Source organism: Muntiacus reevesi, chromosome 6 (assembly GCF_963930625.1).
Source record: "Muntiacus reevesi chromosome 6, mMunRee1.1, whole genome shotgun sequence".
In the NCBI taxonomy this organism is placed as follows: domain Eukaryota; kingdom Metazoa; phylum Chordata; class Mammalia; order Artiodactyla; family Cervidae; genus Muntiacus; species Muntiacus reevesi.
The window spans coordinates 82509148-82537029 of record NC_089254.1 but is presented as its reverse complement, the minus strand read 5'-3'; the positions used below and the strand labels follow the sequence as shown (position 1 = coordinate 82537029).

General features: G+C 40.0%; 2 protein-coding genes across 12 annotated transcripts in view; both read left to right on the top strand.

Moving 5' to 3' along the window:
* The window catches only part of CADPS2 (calcium dependent secretion activator 2), a 544800-nt gene that overhangs the window by 152914 nt on the left and 364004 nt on the right, over positions 1–27882 (top strand). Inside the window, exon 3 of one of the 11 annotated variants that reach the window (XM_065938669.1) lies at positions 22301–23224. The exons of the other annotated variants lie outside the window; for them this stretch is intronic. Within the exon in view, the coding sequence (XP_065794741.1) occupies positions 22301–23224 (924 nt within the window). Of the gene's footprint in view, positions 1–22300; positions 23225–27882 lie in introns of those variants that run through there. 11 annotated transcript variants of the gene reach the window in all.
* RNF133 (ring finger protein 133) lies at positions 25709–26842 on the top strand. Its single transcript, XM_065939741.1, has one exon. It carries the CDS (start codon positions 25709–25711, stop codon positions 26840–26842), a length of 1134 nt encoding a protein of 377 aa, XP_065795813.1.

Below are 27882 nucleotides of genomic sequence, written 5' to 3'. Positions count from 1 at the left end.
TTTATTTCTTCTGTTTCTTGCCCTGCAGGCTTTCACATCTCCAAAATGTAAAAGACAACCAAAAAAGAGCAGGGCTTAATACTATAGCTCCAGGACTAAGCTCCAGGCCATGGTGTTTGAATTTTTATACACATTTATGTTGAAAAAAAATCTGTATATACTGCTCCCTAGTCTGGAGCATCAGGGAGCTTGACTCTCGCTGTCAGTTTCTTCCAGAGAAATTGGGAATGGCTGCCTTAGCTTCGCAGTTGCTGCTGCTGCTTAGTCACTTCAGTCGTGTCTGACTCTATGTGACCCTATGGACGGCAGCTTGCCTGGCTCCTCTGTCCATGGGATTCTCTAGGCAGGAATACTGGAGTGGGTCGCCATGCCCTCCTTGAGGGATCTTCCCAACCCAGGGACTGAACCGGGTCTCCTCCACTGTAGGCAGATTCTTCCCCCCTGAGCCACCAGGGAAGCCCTAGCAGCTTCACATAACCAGCAGTCAATTTCATATCATTCCTTTTCTTCTGCCCACTTCTTTCCCTGACATTATGCCTTGTCCTTTAATATCTATTTAAAAAATAAATATAGTTGCTTAAGAGTTGATTTGTGAAAACTGAGAGTATTTTAAGTCTCTTTTGTTTTGTTTTTGTAATTACCTTTCTTAAATTAAAAAGTACCACCCAAGGGTCTTAGTTTTTTGTGTATGCCAAAATAGAGGGACAAGGGCTAGTAGGTTTGCATTTAAATATTTTGGTGTCAGCTTTTTGTTAGCACTTTACTTTGGGATGGAATGATTTACTGTTTATATTCCAAGGACTGTTTGACCTGTCAAAATTTCTTTTAAACTTTGGGAAAAAAATACCATGAAAAAGGGTGTTTTTTTCAGAGTAAATTGATGATTGCTAAGTAAACCAGGATTGGCATCCTGTGTCAGGAGGGTATGAAGAAAGGTCAGTGCGTTCACACTTGAAATCCAGTAACCGGTAATGAGAAGTGAGGGTTTAAATTTTCGTGCAGCTCTGCAGATCACATTGTGTTTGTTATTTTTGATATTAGCCATCTTGTTTCACATCACATTTTCTTAAATTCTAAGGATGGCATTTCAAATTAAGTATTTGAAAATGTCTGAGATTCCTGTTTCTATTTAGGGTAGTGTGGCTTTTTGCTGCCTGCCTGTGTTTTGTAGACTTGCCTGCATTCTTGACACTGTCCATTTTGTGAAGACCTGATCTATAGATTGTAGAAATTTGTTGTTTGAGATAGCTCATGAAATCTTGTTGGAGCATTTCTTTCTCCTTTCTTCGGGTATTTTCAGGAGAAATTGAGATTTTCTTTTCCCAAGCCCATGGAGTGAATTTTTGTGGCTCAGGACATGTTTTAGTCCTTTGTTAACTAAATCTTTTCTCTGCATCTATGTTTTTATATAAGGGTATTATATCTTTACAGTGGATCATGGGTTAGTCAACATAGTACAGATTTCAAGTTTGGCTGATAATATGGAAGTTTAATCCAAACCAGGTCACCACAAAGGGCAGAAGCCCTTCATTGTCTTGTTCTGTAATCCTCAATCTTACTTCATTGTCTCATTCTGTAATCCTCAAATCCAGTGGGCAGATGCTCAAGTGTGGGTCTCCATATAGCCAAGGTAGGTTTACCATATGTGTGGTGCTTATTTCAGTGCTGTGCTAGAAGCCTTTCTGACACCATGATTCAGGAAGTTTTCGACATACCTGGCCCTTCGTAGACTCTTGGTTCTTTGAATAAATTCAGAGCACAGTGGTATCCTGATTCAGGGAAAGTGCGAGGTTGGTGTTTCCAGGATCTCTTCTGAGCAGTCACACTTCTGCTTCCAGATGAGTAAGTTGTTTGGTCACAGATTACATTTTATAAGATTACTTTCATTAAAAGGGGAAATGCTCTTTAACTTTAAATGTCTTCAAGAAGTTGCTTAGTTTCATTTATTTTAAATTTTCTTGTATCCATAAGGTTAAGTAAAATTTCTTTGAAGAACTGTATTAGGCAAATGATATTTTATATGGATTTTTTTTTTTTGGTATCAAAAGTTCTTTCTAATTTTAGAATTAAATTTTTCATTTGTTACTTTGAGCATTGTTCAGTTTATAAAAGTTTTCAGGGTAAATAGGTAAATATTCCTATTTCCTTGACTTTATGACCCTGAAAGAATTATGATCTTTTTCCTTTTTTAAATGTCACTGCTAAGTATCTGGTGGCTCAGACAGTAAAGAATCTGCCTGCAATGCAGCAGAGATACAGGTTCGATCCCTGGGTCAGGAAGGTCCTCTGTAGAAGGGAATGGCTACCCTCTCCAGTATTCTTGCCTGGAGAACTCCTTGGACAGAAGAGCCTGGTGGGCTGCAGTCCATGGGGTTGCAAAGAGTTGGTCATGGCTGAATGACTAACACTTCACTTAAGTCAAAGATATTTATTCTGCTTTTTTTTCTGTTAAACTTCTGTCTTTAAAGATTTTTGTCTTATCTTTGGTTTCAGGGGTAAAATCTTCAGAGGAACCATATGTACCCTTGTTAGCACAGTCCCAGTGCGTGCTGGACTCACCTTTTATATTTAAAGGTGTATATTTAAAGCTTGTCTCTCTCATAGCCATAAAAATGTTTAGAGTCTTGAAAATAAACAGGTAAAATATGCAAGACTGTGATTATCTCAGGTAGTCATTGATCCTCTGTTCCTTAGTACAGTTTTGGTTTAGCTTATATAATAATCACCTTCAGAATACTTGTTGAAAGACCCATTTTCATTTGGTACCCCCATAAAACATGCAAAGACATAGTCCTGAATATTTACCATTTTGCAGTTAAAACAACTCCTTTTTTTTTTTTTTGTCACTGGAGGAACTCCTAGAATGGAGAATCTTGTTTTCGTAAAGAGGTACCCCTCTTTTGCATCCAAATCCTGGTTTGAGATGGGAGTTTTAGTTAAGTGATTGAGCTAGTGAGGTAAGAATTGGTGTCATGAAGGAGTACAGTTATTTCTTAAAAGTGTTAACTGTTCAGTAGGTGCCTCCTATTTTTAGCTGAAAGTATAATGTCATATTTGTATGCATGTGTACCATAAACTTTCAACCATCCCTCCTACATGAGGTGCTTGTGGTACCCTCCAGGTATAAGTGTTATCCGTTGCTCTTAAGGAAGGTGATAGTCTCTTAAGGATTAAGGCACATTCCCAACATTCTAGCCATGGTGTGAGGAGGGACCAAGATGAGTGCTACAAGAGGAACAGGGCTGGTTTCAGAGATAAAGTGATGAGTTGCGGTGTACAGCTGATGTTCTTAACCTGGGCTGAATTCAGGAAATCTCTGAACTCAGAAGGGAAAACATGACAGCTTTAATTTCACTAGCCTCTGACTGAAATTTAGCATAATCTTAGAATTAGGAATATAGGCAGTAAACCAGAGTAGTTCTAGCAGTGTCTGTTGGCTTTATCATCAATCAAAGTATGTATATTTTGGTATCACGAATTTTATTGCAGCTGTCTCGAAATACTGTTTATGTACATGAACTCCACTGAAACTGGTAGTCTTAAATCCCTTATTACATCTTGCTAATGACTTCTGAAAGATGCACATAAATTGTTACAGCACAAATTTGTTTTTAAAAATATTTTTATAACTGCAGTAAAACTGTTTTCCTTCATAATCCTATGAATTACTTTTATGCTGTTAAAAGCATTATTCTGAGAAGGTAGTCATAGACTTTACCAAAATGATAAAAGTTTCATGCTACAGAAATGGTTAGCTATCTCTGACTTAAAGGACCTGTGAAGGCTTCATCATAAAGGAGATGAGTTTAAACACAAGGGGGAAACAAGCGGGACAAAATCGTTTCTGTGTTGGAATTCCACCTCTAACACGTTTCATCTGTGAGATTCTGGAACTTGATCTTGTTGTTGTTAGTCGCTAAGTCGTATCCGACTCTTTGCGACCCCATGGACTGTAGTCCGCCAGGCTCCTCTGTCCATAGGATTCTCCAGGCAAGAATATTGGAGTGGGTTGCCATTTCCTTCTCCAGGGGATCTTCCCAACCCACGGATTGAACCTGAATCTCCTGCATTGCAGGGAGATTCTTCACCACTGAGTGACCAGGGAACTTGCGATTGCTGCTCTTCATTTTCTTCATTTTTAGTACAGATGATAATGTGCCTACTTCTCAGGATTGTTGATTAAACCAATTAATGAGTTTAGGGTGCTAAGCACAATGCTTAATGTGAACTGCTATTATTGTGTGGCTTCTCCAATGGCCTTTAATCTCTACATGTTTTGATGAAGCAGTAAGTGATGATTTTTCTGCTTTTGTGATGTATTTGTCACACTGGAGTATATTTAATCCTCTATAAATTGCTGAGATTAAGACTTTAACTTGACAACTTAGTTCGCTGTTCTAGAAGTTTCTGTCGTATAGAGGAATTTAATTTCCTTCCTAGCTTACCTTTGTTTCTCATAATATTACAGGCAGGTCTGATCGTGTAGCATGGACAGAAGGTATTATGCTAGTGAATATGTAGGGATATTCAAAGGGAAAGGGATTAAATATACTTAACCTTTGTTCCAGGCATAGTGGGAAGGCAGAACGGAGACCAGCCTTCCTCTTTCTCCCTGTGCCCGGTAGCCTTTTTTTTTTTTTAAATTGGCTCCTTTTCATAGTTTGGTGCATTCACAGGATAGGCTAGGTGTGAACCTGGCCTTTCTTCTTTGGATAGCCAGAGGAGGAGGATGGTTCTAGCAAGTGAGAGAGCAGAGAAGAAGGGCTGTGTTAGGGGGCTTGCAACTTGCTCCCCTCCGTGCAGAGTTCCACACACCCATCAGGCTGGCCCCTTCTCTCCTCGACGCGCTTGCCCCTACCCTTCCATCTGCCTCCCTTTCTTCCTTTCCCTTCCTCTTCCTCCCCTGCTTTGCAGAACTCTCAGCATACAGACTGACCCCCTGGGTCGCCATGAAGTGGCCGGTTGTGGAGGCTGCTTCCTCCTGCACTTGAATCCCAACTTGCTCATGACTAGCAGGAGTACAAAGAGAACTTAGAGTCTGCATAACATGGAGAGATTGATGTTTTGATTTGCCCTTTTCATGGCTCTTCAAAGTTGTGTACATTTGTAGTGGCATAAGGTAACCATTCCTGAAAGGTTTATTATTGAAATAATAATTGGCAAGTGATCATAACACATATGTTGCAGGCTTGGAGAAAGCAGAAGAGAGTCTACCATGACCTGAAATTGTTTTCCTCTGATTGAGAAACAGTTTCGTTTCATTGTCTCTGTTCCCTGTTACTCCAGACCAGCTGGCAGAGTTCTTGGTCCCTGCATCTTCTGAGAAGTCGTCCATGGTCACTGCGTCAGCCTCTCTGCTTAGCACTGTTTTCTCCCTAAGTGTTGTGTTGTGATGCTCAGATTATACACATACGGTTAAGTTCCTTGTGAACATTTAGACCTTTGTGTTAGCCCATTCAGGCTGCTTTAAAAAATCATCAAATTGGGTGACTTATAAAAAAACCGGATTTCTCAGTTCTGGGTTCTGGGAAGTCTAAGATCCTGGTTCTGGTGGATGCAGTGTGGTGTCGGGTGAGGACCTGTTTCCTGGCTCACAGACGGCAGCTGCCCATGTGTCCTGGCGTGGCTGCAGGGCTAGGGAGCTGCATGGAGGCTTTTTGACAAGCGCTCTGATACTGTTTGTGAGGGCTCTACTCTCATGACCTAAGCACCTCCAAATACCCTACTACTCTCACTTTAGGATGTCAGCCTTTGACTCCTGGAAGTACCCAAATATATTACAGTACCTTGTGTCATTCAACTTCCTCATATATACTTGACTGGCAAGTGATGGCAGGGGGAAATGTGATTACCTGAATGTACTATACACATCTTGCTTTTCATTATTCTGTGACTTTTTTCAAAGACTCCTGCCTTACTTCACTGTGTATGACAGTTTCTAGGTCCATCCGCATCTCTACGAAAGGCACAACTTAGTTCCTTTTTATGGCTGAGTAATATTCCATTGTATATATGTGTCACAGAGAAAAATAAATATTGTATATCCATATATATAGAGAGAATCTAAAAAAATTACACAGATGAACCTGTTTGCAAAGTACAAATAGAGTCATAGACATAGAGAACAAATGTATGGACACATGGGGGGAAGGGGGATGGAATTAACTGGGAGATTAGGATTGACATGTATACATTACGACTGTATATAAAATAGATCACTAGTGAGAGCCTGCTGTATAGCACAGGGAAGTCTACAGTGCTCCGTGGTGACCTTAATGGGACGGAAATCCGAAAAAAGGGAGTATGTGTCTATGTGTGGCTTCCCTGGGGGCTCAGCTGGTACAGAATCTGCCTGCAGTGAAAGTGACCCAGGTTCCATCTCTGGGTCAGGAAGATCCCTGGAGAAGGAAATGGCAACCCACTCCAGTATTCTTGCCTGGAGAATCCCAGGGACAGAGGAGCCTGGTGGGCTGCAGCCCACGGGGTCTCAAAGAGTTGGGCACACCTGAGCAACTAGCACTAACTATGTGTACGTATAATTGATTCACTTTGCTTTACAACAGAAACTAACACAACATGTTCAAGAAGATACACTACAACAGAAGTTAAAAATAAGCGTTCCTGCCATCTACTCTATCTGTCCTGTGAGACCGAGCTCGCTGGCTACGTCCTCCGGGTAACTTGCCCTAGTCCCCCCTCCCTGCCCTCTCCACCTCTCCCTCATTCTTCCCCCATCCTTTTCTCTCCTTCCACACCCCTTCCTTCCTCCTCCCTTTCGCTTCCTTCTTTTCACCTTGCGCCCCTCTTTGCCTTCTCCCCTTACTCCCCCTTCACCATGAAATGTCTAGCTACGTAGAAATGTAATGGAGAGTGTTGATAGGAAGTGCTTTGAGTAGTTAGATTAAAAAGGTAATGGTAGGACTTCTCTGTGGTGTAATAAATCAAAGTAATTGCTGGGATTTTTTATTATTATTATTTATTTTTATTGAAGTGTAGTTGATGTGCAATTGAGATTTTCTTTTAAACAGCATTTAGCCAGCTGAATATAGTTGTTTTATTTGCAAGAGGGGAGAGAAGAAAAAAGCCCTCAAGTTAGTAGTGTCCAAGTATCAATGTACAGCCAAACTGGTTAGGAATGCTATCAGTAAAACATAGCAGAATTAAAATTCTGTTCCATTGAATGCCTACCAAAAAAAAGAGTAATGGTTGAATTGCTTAATGACAGTCACATCAACTGCACATACAAAGTTTCTATTTGGCAAACACTAAATATTATCTTTTTTTAAAGTAAAAAATATGGGGTATACTGCCGTGGTGAGATAATGAAGTAGTATTTTAGTATGTTCTGCCCAGTAATTTTACTTCATGGGGAAAATGATTATGCCCTCTTCAGGGCATTCTTAAATTTAAGGCCTGTTTAGCTAAGAGATGGAAAGCTGAGAAAGATTGCAGTTGCCAAATGTTGTGTAAGATTTTCTACAGTAGACAGTCATTTCCTCTCCCCAATCTTAAACCACTTCATTATTACTATTAACTTTGGGGTATGAAAATTATTACCTTTTCATTTCCAAGATAAAGTTCTGGTGGAAAATCTGAGCAGTATTATCTGTAAAATGTTTGTGTGTGTGTGTGTGTGTTAGTTGCTTAGTCATGTCCAGCTGTTTGCAACCCCATAGACTGTGGCTCACCGGGCGCTTCCTTCCATGGGATTCTCCAGGCAAGAACACTGGAGTGGTTTGCCATTTCATGTTTGTAGGTAATATTTATCAGGAGAAAAAGGTTCTGCTTTTTAAATGTTAATGTGACTTATTTTTGTAAAATTTTATGTGGTCTTACCCATTTAATATTTTTTATTCAAAATTTATATCTTGTTGGTGAGAACTATTTATGGGCTGTTTTTATACCTTTGTACCTTCAATTTACACATTTTTGAAGTTGCCAGACTATTCAGGCATTGCTACTAGATATCTGTCATTCTCGCCTGCGTGGAGGGACAAAACTGAGTAAAGGAGAAAAGTGTTTAATTGGGTTCTGACAAGCCTGTTTGGGAAATTGATGCAAAATGGTAAAAAGTGATAGGTTATGCCAAATATGGGCTTCCCAGGTTGCAGAGTGGTACAGAACCCACCTGCCAATGCAGAAGACGTGAATTCAGTCCCTGGGTCAGGAAGATCCTCTCGGGTAGGAAATGGCAGTGCACTCCAGTATTCTTGCCTGGGAATTCCACAGACGGAGGAGCCTGGTGGGCTGCATTTCATGGGGTTGCAGAGAGTCGAACATGACTGAGCTCTCCTGCACGAAGTAATGCCAGATATGAGAATATGGTTGGGATCAGTCATATTCTGAATTCAGAAGTGTGAATGTATAGAGTAGATAGTATTGGGAAAGATTATTTGTACTGTTTAATGGGACTTGTTTTGCCAGTTAGCTACAAAGTTTCCTTAAGTGGCAAGTTTTGTTGATATATTGAAGGTCAGGTCCAATATATATGTTACAGAGATTGTCAGTATTTGAACCATTATTTTCTGTTCTGGTATGGTGAAGGCATGTGCGTATTCCACGTAAAGACTCAACTCCATTTTACTTCCTTTGGGCCCTAAATGATTGTAAATAGACTCACACTATTCCAGGTCAGGTTTTTGACCTCAAATGAGCTTGCTGCAAACTTTTGGGGGAAAAAACAATTCTTAGGGCTCCTCATGTTGAATTGTGCGTAGAAGACTGTGGCCCTTTGTAAAATCTAGGGGAGCCCAATCATATGTTTTTATTAGAAATTTCTATTAGGACCAGGGCAGACTTTAAGCTTCAGTGGTAACTTACTAAGAGCAGAACATGTGGGACTTTTATTTTAGAACTTTGTGCTGTGGTTGGTTTTTACAGTCATACAGCTTGCTTGCTTTCTCTCACAGATTGTGTTCATTTTTAAGCCTTAGATGCTGGAGAATTTTGACCACAGCAGATGATTATAGCTGGTTTTGTCCTTGGAAAGCAACTCTTTTTTTAGATGCAGGACCAACACTGGACTCCAGATCTTGAAAGGAGCATGAACTCTGTGAATTGCAGGTGGGCCGTGCAGTTAACCTTGGTCCATAGGCATGGAAGGACACTGGCATTTTCCTTGGAATGGATGTGTGGAAAAGACCCTGATTCTGCAAAAGATTGAGGGCAGGAGGAGAAGGGAATGACAGAGGATGAGGTAGTTAGATGGCATCACCAACTCACGGTGATGAGTTTGAACAACTCAAGGTTTGTTCAAGCATGAATCTGAACCAACTCCAGGAGATAATGAAGGACAGGGAGGCCTGCCATGCTATAGTCCATGGATTCTCAAAGAGTTGGACACGACTTTAGTGACTGAACAACAAGTTGTGTGGAAGAGAATCCTTTCCTATCTTCTAGGTGTCAGCAGAACAATATCTGCTGCTTTGAAATTGCAAGGAACAGAAATCTTCTGTGACTTGTTGAGGAGCCAAACCTGATTCACGGGGCTTGTCCAGAAGTTCAAATCACCCCCCACCAGTTTGGCTCAGGAGAGAGAAACCGCCAGCGGGAAGAGTTATGAGGACTGACCAGTCCTAAGTAGCAGTCATGGGCAGTCCAATAATGTTCCCTCACTTAAGAGTGATGTCCAGTCACTAGAGAGAACTCCTAGGCTATTCAGCACTGGAGAGATGAAAGGTTAAGAGGTTTGGTATATGGTGGAAGAGAGCAAGAACCTCAGATAAAACACAGTAACAGGGGCAGTCACCCTTGTAAGGAAGGAAGTGCAGTCTCATGCCATTTCAGAGGAGAGGATGTGTGCTGGTTCATCGACCATCCAGACTTGGTAAATTCATGGTGCCAAAATTAGCCTCTTGATGGGAGTGTTTAGGTTCACAGATCATGAATTCAGAGCAATCCGGTGAACTGACCAGCATCTTGGGAAAGCCAAAAGCAAGGCTGTTGGTTTACCTTTTTAAACTTACACTCTTCAGTCTTTGCTGTAGTGTTTGCTGAATAGACCGTTGGATGAGATAGCTATTGCTGTCTTAACCTGGGTGTTCACCAATTTAGGAGAAGTGAAAAGACATAAAATAGAAACTTTTAGAAAGTAAAGAAACAGAATTACTTAAAGAACCCATTACATGAGAAGACTTACTGAGACCAATGCTACCAAGATCAATGGAAAAAATGTACAAATAAACACAATTAGGAATATAAAGTGAAAATTTACTACAGAGAGAATAATTTAAAAATTGCTAAATTACTTTCAATAATGCTGTGCCATAGACTAGGAAACTTAAATGACTGACCCAAGAAGAAATAGAAAACCTGAACTGTTATCCATTAAGATAGTGAAGTGATAATCTAGTCTATTTTACCAAAAGAGACTAGGCTCAAATAGTTTTAGCAAACCTTCAAGGAAAGAGAATTTCTAAGAGTTGTTTCAGAAATGAGGAAGAGAAGGCTTGTTTGAAGCTAGTATATCTTTTGCAAATAACCAAATTTGGAAACTGTAATAATAAAAAACTAAAGACCAGTCTCATTTTATGTGGGTACATGTGTGTGTCAGTTGCTTAGTTGTGTCTGACTCTTTGCGATCCCAAGGACTGTAGCCTGCCAGGCTCCTCTGTCCATGGAATTTTCCAGGCAAGAATACTGGAGTGAATTGCCATTCCCTTCCTCAGGGGATCTTCCTTGAGTCTCCTGCATTGGAGGCAGATACTTTACTGTCTGAGTTACAGAAAAGCCTGTGACTGCATGAATCCCTTAATAAAACATTAAATTTCAATGATACACATCAGGATGAAGTATGTTTTATCCTGTGAGTGTGTGAATGATTCAGTATTAGAAAAACTTAATATCACCAATCACATTAAGAGGTAAAAGAGAAAAATCATATCATTTTATTAATGTAACAAAAATGGCCTCCCTATTCCTTCAGAAACACCAATGTTGAAATTAGGCCAATTTTAACACAGGAAGCACAGGAACCCCTGTGCTTCCCTGATGGCTCAGTTGGTAAACAGTCCTCCTGCAATGTGGGAGACCTGGGTTCAACCCCTGGTTTGGGAAGATCCCCTGGAGAAGGGAAAGTCTACCCACTCCAGCATTCTGACACCTGTACAGTCCATGGTGTCACAAAGACTGGGACACAACTGAGTGACTTTTCACTTCACTTCACTTCACAGTAGTCTCTAAGTATTCAAGTGAAAGGAGGAGTTACCCACTGCTCACTTTAAATCAAAATAAGTTGTGATTAAGCTTAATGAAGAGGACATATTGAAAACCAGGATAGGCCAAAAGCTGGACTCTTGAACCAAACAGTTGGCTAAGTTGTGAATTCAAATAAAAAGTTCTTGAAGAGTATCAAAAGTGCTACTCCAGTCTATCACTCATTCTTGTGAAGGATGAGAAAGCAAAACAGCCTTGCTGACAGGAGAAAGTGTAAGTGGTCTGGACAGAAGACCAAACTACCCACAACATCCCCTTAAGCCAAGACCTAATCCAGAAATAGGTCCTAACTCTCTTCAATTCAATGAGGGCTAGGAGGGATGAGAAAGTTGCAGAAGAAAAGGTTGAAGCTAGCAGAGATTGGTTCATGAGGATAAAGGAAAGAAGCCATCTCCTTAACAACAGTGCCAGGTGAAAGCAGCAAGTGCCGATGTAGAAGCTACAGCAGATCCATTCATTATCCTAGCTAGAGACCGAAAATCTCTAAGATAATGAAGGTGGCTACACTAAACAACACATTTTCAACATAGTACAGCAGCCTTGTGTCAGAAGGTGATGCTGTCTAGGACTTTCGTAGCTAGAGAGGAGAAGTCAATGCCTGGATTTAGAGAACCGACTGGATCTCTTGTTAGAACTAATGCAGCTGGTGACTTTCAGTTGAAGCTCATGTTCATTTACCATTCTGAAAATCCCGGGTCCTTAAGAATTATGCTAAATCTACTCGGCTTGTGCTTCATAAAAATGGCATGACAAAGCCTGAATGATAGCACATGTGTTTACAACATGGTTTACTGAATATTTTAAGCCTAATGTTGAGACCTACTGCTCAGAAATTTCCTTTCAAGATGCTAACTGCTCACTGATAGTGCACCTGATCGCCCAGGAGCTTTAAGGACATATTACAAAATGTTTTCACACTTGCTAACACAACATCCATTCTTCAGTTCATGGATAAGAGAGATGGAGCAAAATCAAGTTAAAAACTTAAGTCATCTAGCAACAACTCAAAAGTTGTAGAGAAGAAAGGAATGGTGAATTCCATCTCCCCTTTTTATACTTATACTTCATATACTTTATACTTTATTTTCTTTATATATATAGGTTAAGAAGTTGCCACATGTATTTTTGGATAGACTGTATGACTTTTCCTCTTGAGTTATATGAAATCAGTCATATAGTTTTCCCGCCTGTATAACCTGTTAGTATAATCTGTATCAAATGAAAAAAATCATGCCAGGAGAGCTAATCAAATTCTTCTTTTAATCTTGTTTTTATGGGAGGTTTGTGGGTGTGAAGGAGCAAAGACTATTTTTCTGAAGTTGGCATATACATTAAGATGATAATATTCACAATCCAGCTATATTTGCATGCATCCTTTATGAGTCATGAAATACTTTCTGTAATGGGCAGTCACTTATTAGTTGTTTAGCTGGAGATATTAACAGGCACAAAAATAGATCAGTAGTTATTTTTGTTATATATGGAAAAAATGATACTGAATGTTTTATGTCAAAAGAGACTTCATTAGAATTAAAGGATTGTGAAAATCCCTTAAAGACCCTATCATCATTCTTATCTCATAAAATAAGTGAATTTAGACTATAATGGGAATATGGTGATAGTGGTGGTAACACATATCAGACTGTATGTTGAACTGAACAGTGTTCTAAATGCCTTAGGTACTGTAAATTTTTTCATGTAATCCTCACAGGAGTTCTAAAAGGTGGGTGCTGCTGCTTTCCCTGTTTGACAAGTAAAGAAGCCAGGGCACATAAGTTCAAGTAATCTGTTCAAGGTCGCAGAACTAGTATAAGGACAGGATTCAAACCCAGGAAGCTTGACTTCAGAATTAACTAAACCTGTGTATTTAACTAAACCTGAAACTTCCCGCATAGCTCAGTCGGTAAAGAATCTGCTTGCAATGCAGGAAACCCGGGTTTGATTCCTGGGTCGGGAAGATCCCCTAGAGAAGGAAATGGCAACCCACTCCAGTATTCTTGCCTGGAGGACCCCATGGACTGAGGAGCCTGGCAGGCTACAGTCCATGGGGTCACAAGATTCAGACACGACTTAGCGACTAAACCACCACATGTGAAATGTAACAATTCCTATTCATGTTAAAACTAATGAGACCTATTTAATACTATGAAATGTGATATGTTGGTGATGGACAGGGAGTTGGTGATGGACAGGGAGGGCTGGCATGCTGAGGTTCATGGTGTCGCAGAGAGTCAGACATGACTGAGCAACTGAACTGAATGTGATATGAAACAAAGACTTGTTTTTAAACATAATAATATCACAGCTCCATGAGCTTCATGAACCTGAGTCAAAGAAGCTTTGTGATCAGATGTGCCATTTGGGCTGCTTTATCACCAACTGCATGAAATACACTAGGGAAGGTGGTACCTTAGCGGAGGGCATCTGGGATGTGTGTGAACACACCGCTCCATCTGTGGGCAGGATTCTTCCTTTCATAGCTCTCTGCCACTTAGTTTACATTACTTATTTGTCACGTCAGAGTTCTTAGCTGAGGTACAACCTTGACTTCATCTTTGAATTCCTGGGTACACAGAAACAATTGATTCATGAATATATAAAAAAAAAAGTTTTGTTTTTTTTTTCCCCTCCACACTGTGCATCTTGTGGGATCTGGGTTCCCTAGGATCCTACAGTGGAGGTGCTAAGTCCTAACCATTGGACCATCAGGGAATTCCCCCAAATTGGGGTGTTGTTTTTTTTTTTTTTTTATCACTGCTCTAGTATCCAGAACTGTGCACATAAGTCAGTTCTTGATAAATACTTGCATGAATGAAAGAATAATGTAGATATTGACTAGATGGTTCTTGAATTGTCTTCCTGGAGTGTATGTAAAGAACAGGTAATGCCAAGCTCTTATGTCAGAGAATCATTTTTACTATGAACAGTCAAATCAGTAATTGATTTTATACAAATCAATGTGCTAGGCTCTGAAGGAAGACAAATATAATAAAATCCTACCCTCAAAGAACTTAGAATTGAGAATCAAAAAAGCCTTTATTAGAGGTAAGAGTAAATTAATGTTTTCAACACCTGCATAAAAATAGACCCAGACAGTATATAATTTCCTAAAAAAGGATGTAGAAAAATGAAGAAAATACTGTTTATTTCTTTAAAAGGTAGCTAGCACTTATTTTTACTTTAAAAAGTACATATGTTGTATATACTGGTAAGCATAAATGCAAAACTTTTTAATGATAAAAAACCAGAGACAGTTCAGAGTAGAAAGAATATAGCTTGTATTGGGTTAGGTGGTTTCCGGGTTTGCAGGATCTGAGTCTGTATTGAGCTGGGAAGAGAAGGTCTATGGGTTGTTGAGATAGTTAGCTGCACTTAGAAACTTTCTGCTTTAACTGTTACTGCTGATAGGATAATAGGGCCTTCTTTGAAGTACCAAAATGAAAAAAATATGGTACTTTTCTTTATATAGTATCTGTTTGGCTTACGACCTGATACATATTTATATAAGTATATATATATGTATGTGTGTGTGTGCATGTGTGTATCTTGATATACAAAAGATAATTAAAGGAGCATTTAAAAATTTGTAGAGTCCAGTTGCTTATATATTAGAAATAATTGTTACTTTATGGCTGTATATTACTCCCTTTTTGTATCATTTTTTCAGATTCAGAGATGTGGATGGAATTTATTTTTGACTTTTGGAGAGAAAATGTGAGACAGATGGCCTCTGATCCTGTGATATTAAATAAGCCTTTTTCTGGACAACTGTTGTCAAAGTAATCCCTAGCGAAGGGAAGGCATGTCAAATCATTGCCTGTTCTATTTTTTTTTTTAATGGATGACTGTATAATACAGAGGTTGCCAAAAGCTGCTGATACATCTTAATATTTTGAAGAATAAGGGCTTGAAAAGTCCAACATTTGTTGGGTACCTGAGCAAATTGCACTGTGTTGGTGTTGGGACACAGAGGGGGAAACAGAGTTTACAGGAATAAGAGGACACTGCGCCTCTGGAGACATTCTACATCCAAAGTATAGCCGTACATAAAGCATCTAACTACACTATGTAACATATAGCAAAATTAAATGATTGCCAAGTAGGTGCAGAAAGCAAATGCTTAGTCTCAGTCATGTCTGACTCTCTGTGACCCCACCACGTTCCTCTGTCCGTGGGGACTCTCCAGGCAAGAATACTGGAGTAGGTTGCCATGGCCTCCTCCAGGAGATCTTCCCAACCCAGGCTCCGAACCCAGGTCTCCTACATTGCAGGTGGATGCTTTACTGTCTGAGCCACCAAGGAATAGTGGAGTGGGTAGCCTATCCCTTCTCTAGGGGAACTTCCAGACCCAGGAATTGAACTGGGGTCTCCTGTGTTGCAGGTGGATTCTTTACCAGCTGAGCTACCTGGAAAGCCCACAGAAAGAATAGGAGCAGGATATTTCAACTGTGGTGACTGCAAAAAAGATGGGGATCATCTGGTTTTGTTTTGACATTGATTGATTCATTCATTTTGGCTGTGTTGAGTCTTCGTTGCAGCATGTGGGTTCTTCATTACGGCGTGTGGGATCTTTCGTTACAACACAAGGACACTCTAGTTGCGGCATGCAGACTTTAGAGCGCTGGCTTAGTAGTTGTAGCTCATGGGCTTAGTTGCTCCGAAGCTCGTGGGATCTTAGTTCCCTGACCGGGGATGGAACCTATGTTCCCTGCATTGCAAGGAGGATTCTTAACCTCTGGACCACAGGGAAGTCCCTGGGGTCAGTCTTGAAGGATGAGAAAATGTTCTTAGGTAGAAAACAGGAAAGAGCCTTCAACAAATTGGGAATGGGGACAGGACCCTTTTATTGAACTCCCACCATGCTAGCTGTGTGCTTGATGAATTACAAAGAGATGTGAAATGGATCGTCTGATACTCAGCATGGACAGGAGAGGCAGGTATTAAGAGATGTGAAATGGATCGTCTGATACTCAGCATGGCCAGGAGAGGCAGGTATTACTCCCCCATCTCACACATGAGACAGCCAAGTCTCAGGGTGACTTAGCTTACGCAGCTAGCACATGGCAAAGACGGGGTTTCCTGGCAGATCTGTTAAACGTAGCCTTGTTCTTTAGTACAATTTCTGCTAGTGTGATGACTCTATTGCTGTTTTTATCCTTCTCTGCTGCCTCCAAGGAGAGATTAAATTCCCTAATAAAAAAGTAAGGGTTTGTGACCTGTGAACTGGAAAAACTTAAGGGATCTAAGGGGGAAAATCCTCTTAATCAACATTGCCTTGCTATTTCTGACTGCTGAGAGCTCACTCTGAGTTAACCGCACTCCGGAGGACTGGTTTTAGGAAGACAAAGCTTATACAGATCTTTGATGACCAATTGCAGCCTAAGAAGGTCTGCAGTCTTCTTCATGTTTATAGGGCAACTTTGAAATGACAGAGCTCCAAAAGCAGGCTCCTCATCCTCAGTGATTCTTAACTACAGGGGCAAAATCGTCTGTTAGTAGAACAGAGCAAGTTCTTGTGGTTATTCAAAAGGTTCTGTACTCGCCCCACATCTGCTTTGAGTATATTGCCTCTTCTCCACCCCTTTGAGCAAAAATCCAGTCTAAATGATTGAGTTAATATTAAAATGTATTCCCTCCTAGGCTCAGAGAAAGATAACAATACCACCAATTACTGTCCTTATCCTTAATCTTGTTCTTAAGGATGTTCAGCTCCTTTTTCTGCTCTCTTAATGCACAGGCTGTGGTGTGAGGCTTTTCCCCCAATTACTTTCCAAACTACTAGTAATGTGTTTCTCTCTGTTGATTGTCATTCTGTCTTCTAACTTAGTAGATTGATTGAGAAGGAAAGGTTGTTCTCAATTTGGTGTTCAAATGTATTAATTCAGAATGTGGAAGATAGTATAATTTATGTAGGTTGATGTCTGCCTGTTAAAGTATAATCTTAGCATTCAGATATGGCCATAAGAAATTCTGTTTTATGAGTGTTCAATCTGTAGAAGAATTAAAGGTTAACCACGTTGTGCGTATTTAACTATGCTGCTGCTTGAACTAAATGATCACCTTTACCAAGATAAAATTAACTGGATTAGCCTTATTGTGTGAGTAATATTACAGGTTAGAATTTGGAGGATAAGACACTGGCAATTTAATTAACCTTCATTGAGAACCTATGATGTGCCAGAAGCTGAGTATTGAAAGAATAAGATTTAGTCCCATACCATGAGATTAATAGAGCAGAGCATTTTGTAGAGGGAACTATATCAGTTGCTATCTAAAAACTCGATGTAAGGGCAGTGAGTTTTTCATTTTTAATCGGAGAATTACTGCTTTACAATTTTGGTTCCTGCCATACAGCAATGTGAATCAGTACACATGTGTCCCCTGCTTCTTGAACCTCCCTCCCCTCCCAGCGCCCCCTGTCCCCATCACAGAGCGCCGGACTGAGCTCCCTGCGTGACACAGCAGCTTCCCACCAGCTGTCTGTCTGACATGCGGTAGTTTTTTGTGTCGGTGCTACTGTCTCAATCCGCCCCACCCTCTCCGTCTCCCGGGGTGTCCCCAGATCTGTTCTCTATGTCTGCATCTCTGTTCAAGAGCAGTATTTTTTTTATAAACTACTTTTAAAAAGGTCAGTGTCTGTCACTGCTCAGGAGTCTAGATGGGCTCAGCAATTGGTCTCAGCTGGATTCGGTCACATTTGTGCCGTCACCTCAGCGTTAGGGAGACATCCCTGCTCATCTTGGGTGTTCGCACATATTTGTCCATCTGTGGGTTGACCTAGGTCGCTTCAGGTGGTACGCTTGTGCCCTCCTCCATCAGGCTAGCCTTCTGTGCTGGAGGACAGCAGGATTTCAAGATGGAAGGGAGGGAGCACAAAGCCTTGAGAGGCTTAGGCTGGGAACTGGCACATCATCACATGCATGCCAGTCTGTTCACCAACTTGAGTCGCCAGTCTATCCGGCTTCAAGAGGTGTAGAAATGAATTCCACCTTCTGATGAAGGACCTGGCAAGTCACATATTAAAGGACATCATCGGGGGGAAGTACTTAGGCCCATTTTGTAATTAGTGTTCCTACTGTAGTACAGTTTCATAAAAGGAACAAAAAGTCTGTCTAAGGTCTTCATATAATGAGTGCTGCAATAGGAACCCAGGAAGCTATGAGCCCTTTGAGTTGAAGAAGCATACATTTCAGGACTGATAATAGTGGAAAATGAGGTTGAATTGAAGGAGAGAGGACCAGGCTGGAGAAGTGTCTGTTGGTGTTTCATGAAGCTTGGATGTTATCCTTTGGATAGAGGGAGCCATCTAAGGTTTTAGACAAATAGGAATGCCATCGTAAACTTCATTACTGTTTTTGTAGGTTTCTCTGGCAACAGAACGAATTCAAGGTGAGCAAAATATTGCTGGAGATGAGATGCTGTTGCCAAATTCTAGACTGTGGAATGATGATGATGAAGGCAGTGAAAAGTACCCACTCACACGTGGTAAAGCTGACCATGTTGATCATTCTTTCGAACAAACCCCTTTGAGGCGGGGTGTTGTGTTAGGTGTTTGAGAAATGCTAGTGAGAATCCCCTTTCTCTAATGTTATAAAGGCTTCTTGGAGCTTTGGGCTCCTGGGAGCTCTTAGACAAGTTACCCTTTTCTCATGCATCTCACTGTTCGGAGTGCAGACAATAGAGAAGAATCCTGGCTGACATAGTGAAGAAGTGATGGCTAGTGAGATGGCACTTTAAAATGTCTGTTTTGGCGGTTCTTTCTTTCTGATATATTTAGTTACCAGAGCTTTTAGTGATATTGAGAGTTATTATATTGTTTAATATAAAGAGTAATGAATGAGGCGTTTCTGTTGTTTGGTCACCAAGTTGCGTTCGATTCTTTGTGACTCCATGGACTGCAGCACACCAGGCCTCTCTGTCCCACACCATCTCCTGGAATTTGCCCAAGTTTCCAGTGAATGAGGAGCAGGAGTAGGAGTAAATTTTGTAACTTTAACACATCTGTATCTGCCCCCTAGTATAGTGTGTGACTGTCAAGGTAATTCAGAAGCTCATATATTAGTTTTTAAATTTACCGTATTCCATTTTAGCATATTCAGAGCTCTTTTCTGGGTTCAGAAATAAGTGGAAAATGTATTTGTATGTGAAAATTTTTTAATTGGATGTGTCTGAGAGAATATGCAGCAGTAGTGATTAATTTATGGGAGAAAGTTTGAAAAAAAAATGTAAGGATTTACCAATTTGCAATCAAATGTAATAACATCTTAAACTAATTTTGCCATTAGAATTCTTTAGAAATAAAAACACCTCTTTCAGAAAGTATTTATCACTAGCCTTACTTGCTTTTTCTTGTTCTCAGTCTACGTAGAGTCGTAGTAGACTCTGTTCGGTATTCTGTTCCTGCTAAATCCCATTATGATGCATTTAATTACTCACAGAAACCCTATCCAGTTGTTATTCTCAAGATTAAAAGCAAATCCAGTGTGTTTTGTGGATTCCTAGAGATCTCTAATAATACCTGGATAAAGCAACTGCTGAGGTAGTTTATTGAAGCTTCTTCAGTATCCTCTGCATCTAGAGATATATTCACAGAGTATTGCCCAGGTAATATTTAGCTATTTTTCTTATCAAAGTCGAGATTTCTGGATGTTTGAGTATTCTTGAGAGGTTGATGAATAGCGGAGGGATAGAGATCAGGCGATTTCTCTCCACCAGGTTAATGAAAATTACAGCCTTCTTGAACTTAATTGGAACCTAGAAATTAGGATATATACATGCATGTACCTAATTGGCATATAACTATTTTCTGCCACCTAGATGATGACCCCGTGAGAACAGTATGGTGCTGTGTCCCTAGTGACATAGGCTCTGGCTCATATCAGTACCTTGTGTATAGTGAATATTATGTTTATCATGGTTAGTGGTTATATAGGTATAATTCCATTGGGTAAATCTCAGGAACTTTGTTTACCTGCTTACCTTCCAATTTGTACCCGTTCCCTTTGGTGGCAGGACACTATAACTCCATGTTCCCTCCTGCCATGTGCTCAATCAGGGAAGGGGTTTTCCACAGCAGGATAAATCATGGTTAACCTGAGCCAAACATGATAATTCTACCCTGATTACCAGTGGGTCCATTCAACGTGCGTTTTCTAAAGCACTGCTACCCAAGGAGATGTTGAAGGAAGTCTAGTTATGTTTCTGGAAAATAAAATTGCCTTGCTCTTCTATGGAGAGATGTGAGAACAGTCTCTCTGTGCCTCTGAATGTGATCAGTCATTCTTCCCGTTGAAACCTGGAACAACAGTAGCTGGCCTGGGGGTAATGAAATGAGCCTGTAGATGAGAAAAATCAACTTACTATACTTAGAGGTAGGGTGGCAAAGTGGAAGGGCAGGCAGGGATATTTGGAGCATGGGATGAACCAACCTTTGTATATTTCAGTCTCCTTTGGTTGAACTTTGTAGGTAGGCTAATGAAAGCCTCTTTAATTCTTGGATGTTAAAAAGATAGAAAGGTTAGATATTGAATAAATGGTCTAATAGAGAGTAACATCAGTCATCTGTTTTCCACTCCTCCCCCCACCCCCACTGCCCACCTTCCCTTCTTTCATGTTCAGACATCCTGGCCCCAGGATAGAAGACCCCTGCATATGGTCCTGATAAAATGGATGCAGTTTTGAATCAGGCTTCATGGGATCATAGGCACTTGTGCAAGTGTCTGCTATTTCTATCTCAAAGAGATCAGGAAATGGAGACAGGCTGGGGACTCCTCCTTATTGGATGTATTGCCAATTATAAACTTCATGATAAGAGCTCAGACCTGATTTCTCGGGGACAAGTGAATTTGGGGATGAGTCCTCCCTCCCAAGGCTGTTATCAACATTTTGGGTCAGGTAATTACTTCCTGCTCAGAGCTGTTTTGTGCATGGTAGAATATCCAGCAGTATCCCCCTAGTTCTCTCCCACTGTGACAATCCAGAGTGTCTCCGGAAACAGCCAAATATTTCTTGGGAGACAAAATTATCCCCCACTTGAGAACTGCTATGTTGGGGGTAAAAAGTTGTTTCATACAGGTGCGTTTGTCCTAAGAGAGAGGGGAAGTTCTGGCTGCCGTTCGTTGCCTAAGCAATTCATCGTACAATGAGAAAGAGACAATGAATTATTAATACTAAGTTTTTCAAATTGGTCTTTTCAACCCAATGAAGAGCCTTTAGATTTGAGATGTTTTGAGCTAAAATATAGTTACTGCTTAAATTCCTTCAGCTATCAAGATCAACAACTGATCTTTAGCAAGCTAAATTGCATTGTTTTTAAAATCCTGTCTTCAGTTGTTAAATAATTGTTTGTTTAACAAAAGCCTCTGATACGATGATAATCGTCTTCTTGGTAAGGCTTTATTTTGTCAGTGTTGATAAATGTCAGTTTACATTCCCCTCATGTTGAATCTTTAGACCTGGGATGAGCATTTAATGTTGGAAGACAGAGGGAATAATTCGTTTCTGCTTCCCATGGACTGACTGGCATATTGGGTAGCATGAAACCATACCTGAGAACTGATGACTGGCCAGAAACATGCACTTGTATATGAATGATTTCTATTTTGCCTCACAGATGGGAAAACAATGAGGAAAAAGTGTTTAGGCAGCTTTTCAGTCTATCCAGAACTGGGAAAGAAACTCAGGTATTTAAAAAATTATCTGTTTTTTGCTTTAGAGTTTATTCACATTAGCATATGTTATGAGTCATGGCTGCCTAACTTTTTGGCCAATAGGATTTCAGTATGCAGTGCATTCATATAAACTCTCAGATTGGTTTAACTGGCTCTGATGTCACAATTTCCCCCATTAGGAAGTCACAGTTTTCTTGAAATCACATTGTGCTAATAACAAATCCTGTTATTCTGTTTCATTATGAGAAAGATAATCTACCAAAAATAAAAATGCTGGAAGGAGCAAGATATATTTGATCCATGCAGACCTTTTCCATTCCTGTGCTTTATTTATCTCCTACCAACCCTTGAAGCTAACTTCCTTACTTTCTTCTACAACGGATGCTGTTGTATTTTTCACATTTGTCTGTTAATAGGCAAGTGAAGGAATGAGCCTACTTAGAATTACTTCTTCAGCTCACAGTTCTGCTTCATCTCGACTGTGGAGGCTTGGCATCTTTCTACTACTAAGCCTTCCTGACTCAAAAGGAAAAGCTATTTGGACAGCCCACCTGAATATAACCTTTCAGGTAGGAAATCGCCTCATATCAGAATTGGGAGAGAGTGGAGTGTTCGGGAATCATTCTCCTCTGGAAAGGGCGTCTGGTGTGGTGGTACTTCCCGAAGGATGGAATCAGAATGCTTGTAACCCTATGACCAACTTCAGCAGGCCTGGGCAAGCAGACCCTTGGCTGGCCCTCATTGAACGGGGTGGCTGTACCTTCACACGCAAAATCAACGTGGCCGCAGAGAAGGGAGCAAACGGGGTGATCATCTATAACTACCCAGGTACAGGCAATAAGGTATTCCCCATGTCTCACCAGGGAACGGAAAATATAGTTGCTGTGATGATAGGCAACCTGAAAGGCATGGAACTGTTGCACTTGATTCAGAAAGGAGTCTATGTGAAGATCATCATTGAAGTGGGCAGAATGCACATGCCCTGGCTGAGCCATTATGTCATGTCTCTGTTCACCTTCCTGACTGCCACCATGGCCTATCTGTTCCTGTACTGTGCCTGGAGACCCCGAGGGCCCAACTCCTCCACCAGGAGGCGAAGGCAGCTAAAGGCAGATGTGCGGAAGGCCATTGGGAAGCTTCAGCTGCGAGTGCTCCAAGAAGGGGACAAGGAGCTAGAGCCAGATGAAGACAATTGTGTCGTTTGCTTCGACGTTTACAAGCCTCAAGATGTAGTACGTATTTTAACATGCAAACATATTTTCCACAAGGCGTGCATCGACCCTTGGCTTTTAGCCCATAGGACATGCCCCATGTGCAAGTGTGACATTCTGCAAACTTAAGAAACCCAGAGCATCTCCTGAAGATGGAACTGAGTCTTTCCAGTGGTTAAAGTTAAGATGAGTTCTCTTTTAGCATTTTATGTAAAGAGAAAATTCAACTGCAACTTCTCTACACAAGTACTAAAGAGGGTGAAATTTGTGTGTTTTAAAAATAAAACTCCGTCTCATATCCAGCCATTTGAACTTGTTGTTTTTCTAGTGTTTCGGTATACATTTTTGTCCTTATCTAAGTAAGGACTTTAGCACATATTAAGCCTTGATTTTCAAATTACGATGATTGTGATATTGATGCCATGGAGAATTAGTCATAATATTTTAAAGTTTCTTTATACTAATTTTTATACTTTGCTTCCATATGTTTAATTTTTGGTATCTAATAATACTTCTGTTCAGTAAACTTAATTATAGACTGAGATGTTGATTTAATTTTCCACAGTTAATTTTATTAATACCCAGGAAATCTGGTTGCCAAATCTACTGACTGGGAAGGAAATGTGTTCTGAATAATTATTTTAGATGCTAGAACTTTTATGTATCTAAAAATATTTTAAATTATAGACCTCATTTAGGGCAGCATTATATATTTTAAAACATTCACCTTTGTTAGCCAGAGCCCTTTAAATCCTAGCATAATGTATCAACTATGGTTGGAGGTTTTTCTTCTAGAATTGACTCTAGGAAATACTAAATGGTAGTATGTCTTTATTTGGGGCATTTTGAACATATAGACCTAAGCAGAAGTAAAATTTTGTTCAGTTGCTTTTCAAAATTGTATCTCTTACCTTTTTTTTTTTTTTCTGGTAGATACCTGTGTAACAATAAGAGGCCTAAAGATGTGGGTTTTGTTGCTTTGATGAAAATCTGGATAATATGAAAAAGCATTGATGTCCAACTGAAGTGGCACTTTGAGTCAACACACTGTGTACCTCACTGTCTGTTTTGAAGAGTGTGTGTGTGCAAATCAGATTAACAGCCTTTGGGAAAGAACACGGACCTCTGTGAGCTGAAGGTGTCGCATCAGTGTTTTTCTTTTAATGCTACTTTTTGATGGGCCCATAGAAATCTTCTTTCCTACTTCACGTTGTCATGATGCTAATTGATATTTCAGAAGAATACACTAGCTTCTGTAGTTCTGGCAAGACGGAACCTGAAGTATCTCTTAGTATCCTATGCATAGAGGTCAGAGACACTTATGTACAAGGTCAAAGTTCTTGGCTTTGGCTTCCTAGCTGGTGAATAAGAACCACTGGGCAATTCTCCCAAGAAAGTGTATGGCAGTTCCAGTGAGTGCCCATGCCTGTTAGTTCACATGTCATTCTTTTGGCTTTGAAGTTATATTGTGCTTTTGGCCTAAGTGTAGCAAAAATACAGGCAGAACTAACAGTGTAGGTGGGGTCTTCCACCAAGGATGTTTGCTGATTTAGGCAAACATTTTGTTAAAAGATTCTATGACCTTTAACAGTCACTGATGTCAGTGGTTAAATTTAAGTGAGGACCTCAAAGTTTGTCTTTCTAAAATCTATAGCTGCATTTTTGTTCAGAGTAAACTGTGGTAAACTAATATTGCTATATTTAATCTTTTCCCCTACACTTGTCCTCCTCTTTCCTCAAAATGTTGTTAAGCTACTAACAGATGTCAAGGTCTGCAGAGAAATGACATTGGTCTTTTCTGTCTTTAGTGCTGCCAAAAGTGAGGGTAGTGAGGCTGGAGAAATTGAATGGGATGCCCTGCTTTTAAAAATTAAAGTCAAATGGATCCAACAAACTTCTGACCAAGCTTTGTTAAATAAAGTTCAAAATTTTACATGCTAGATTAAAAAAATATATTGTATAGTGAAAACGTGAGTTAAAAACAGTGCTCTTCACTACTTCTACCCCATATCTAGTCATAGTGCTAATTTTTAATTAACATTCATGGTTAAAACTTGGCATCTTGTAACAGATATTTACTTCACTAACTGTGAAGGAAAGTGTTAATTGTATGGGTTTTCTTGCATGTGTATTCAGGTTTTAAAATACATGCATTATATAATTTTTATATTTTTTAGTTTAATGTGATACCTGGTAACATAACATGGAACTCAAGGGCTGAATCTGTCCTGTACCATTGAAATTACCCCTAGCAGCATTCAAAGCATTCAACCAATAAATATACAGCATGCTCTAAGCTCTTACCTAATTGGCTGTGTTGTCTTTTATGTCATAATCATATCACCCAACAGTAAACAGTATCTAGAGTTACAGTAGTGAGACTGGGATTTTTTTTTTTCAATCTAAAGTTTTCCTCTTTCTCTCTGTTAAAAAAAAAAAAATCCAAAACTCATAATTAAGAATTTCTTACAAAAACATGCTGGAAGACAGTGGAACTTGTTTTCACCCAGAAGGTATTTTCCATTTTAATAGTTTACATTGATCGTCAACAGATGTGGAAACCACATCTTTTTGTTGGGTTGGTTCTTCAGTCACTTAAGCAGAGAGAGAGAGATGCATCTACTCAAGGTTGGCACTCAGAAAAACAATGCGGCCTCTTCCTGGCTCATGAAATTCAGCTTCCTTTGGCTGCTTAGCCAGCACTGTTGCAGAACCAGCGCTGTTTGGACTGCTTATATGAACATATCGTTTCATGTTGGGAATCGCATGTTGTCAGAGTTGGGGGAGACTGGCGTGTTTGGAAGAAGCTCCACTTTGAAGAGAGTGGTGGGAGTCATCGTGCCTCCGGAGGGAAAAACACAAACTGCCTGCAGCCCCAATACCAGTTTCAGAAAATTGAAGAACTCGCAGACATGGCTCGCCCTTGTTGAACGGGGAAGCTGTACCTTCACCCAGAAGATCAAGGTGGCGGTGGAGAATGGAGCCAGTGGAGTGATCATCTATAACTTCCCAGGAACTGGCAATCAGGTCTTTCCCATGTCTCATCAGGTATTTGAAGATATTGTTGTGGTGATGATTGGTAACTTAAAAGGCATGGAGATTTTGCATTTAATTCAGAAGGGCGTTCTTGTGACCGTCATGATCGAGGTGGGAAGAAAACACATCATCTGGATGAATCACTATTTTGTCTCTTTTGTGATCGTCACAACCGCTACATTAGTGTATTTCATCTTCTATCATATTCGAAGAGTTTGGGTAGCAAGGATTCAGAACCGGAGGTGGCAGCGGTTAACAAATGATCTCAAGAAAGCATTTGGCCAGCTTCAGGTTCGGATACTGAAAGAGGGGGATGAGGAAGTAAGCGCCAATGGAGATAGCTGCGTAGTTTGCTTTGAACTCTATAAGCCTAACGATACAATTCGTATTCTGACCTGTAAACATTTTTTCCACAAGAATTGCATTGACCCCTGGATCTTAGCCCATGGGACGTGCCCCATGTGCAAATGTGATATTCTTAAAGCTTTGGGGATTCAGGTGGATGTTGAAGATGGAACAGAGCCCTTGCAAGTCCTAATGTCCAACGAATTGGCTGATATCCTGTCATCTAGTGAAGAGAGCACAAATAATGAACTTCCTCCTTCAGGAAGGTCAGATAAAGTGACGCATGTGGAGGAGGAGGAGCCCCTTCCTTCTCAGGACGTCGGCCAGTCTAATTCAGTAGCAGCGGACATCCATCCTCCGCCTTGACAGCATGGCCTTCGAGGAACTGAATTCAACCTGTTTGTGAAATCAGGTCCTAAATACTGACAAGCAGTTTGTCCAAAGTGTGATTTTCGTGTCTTTTTTGTTGTTGTTGTTACTTTGGTAATGTTCTGCATTTGTCAAGTCTCAGAAAAAAGAAAGAGAAGTCCTAGCAGGGTTTTTTTGTTTTTGTTTTTCCTGTTTCTCACCCTTACTAAATGTAATTTTTTTGTCAGTGTATGTTGCTCCTGTGAATATTTACATTTATTTCTATGTGCACATGATTTTTTTTTTTTTTTGGTCACCCCACGTGGCTTGCAGGATCTTAGTTACCTGACCAGAGATTGAACTCGGGCCACCACAGTGAAAATACTAAGTCCTAACCTTGGGACTGCCAGGGAATTCCCAACCAAGGACAAAATTTATTCCTGAATTTTTTTTTTTGCGTATATATTGGCTTTATTTTGGTAGGAAAATCGTTAATATATTTATATGTTCCTTAGAATACAGAAACCATCGATGAAATTTGAAAAACATAAATGAACTTTTATAAGCTAGGGAGAATAAAATTTATCTTTTGATATTTTTAGTACAATATGCTAACTTGAAAATCATTGTGCTGTGTTCTCTTCATTCTTGGCGTGAAGTTTTTGCTGTCTGGAATTGTACTGTTTTGACACATAATTCTGTTCAAGCCATTAGTACATTTTATGTGATCTGTGTATATACGGTGATAGGAATTTTAGAGTTAAAATACCAGCACTCTTTAAGGGAATAGCAGATGTTTCAGCACAGAGTATTGCTAATCATAATTGTTACATGTTCATAATGTATAGAAAGACTTAAGTCCTGTGGTTAGTTATAGTGTATTTGTTTCACTTATGCCCTACCCCACTCCCTAGTTAATTTTTTGCAATTAAATAAAACAGTAACTATGTGATTATTTTGTAGATAAGTACTAGAATGTAGAAGTTATTATGACTTGCTGGGATTGTTAATTTTGTTCACTCTGTATTCCCAGGATCCAGCACAATGCCTGACTCAAA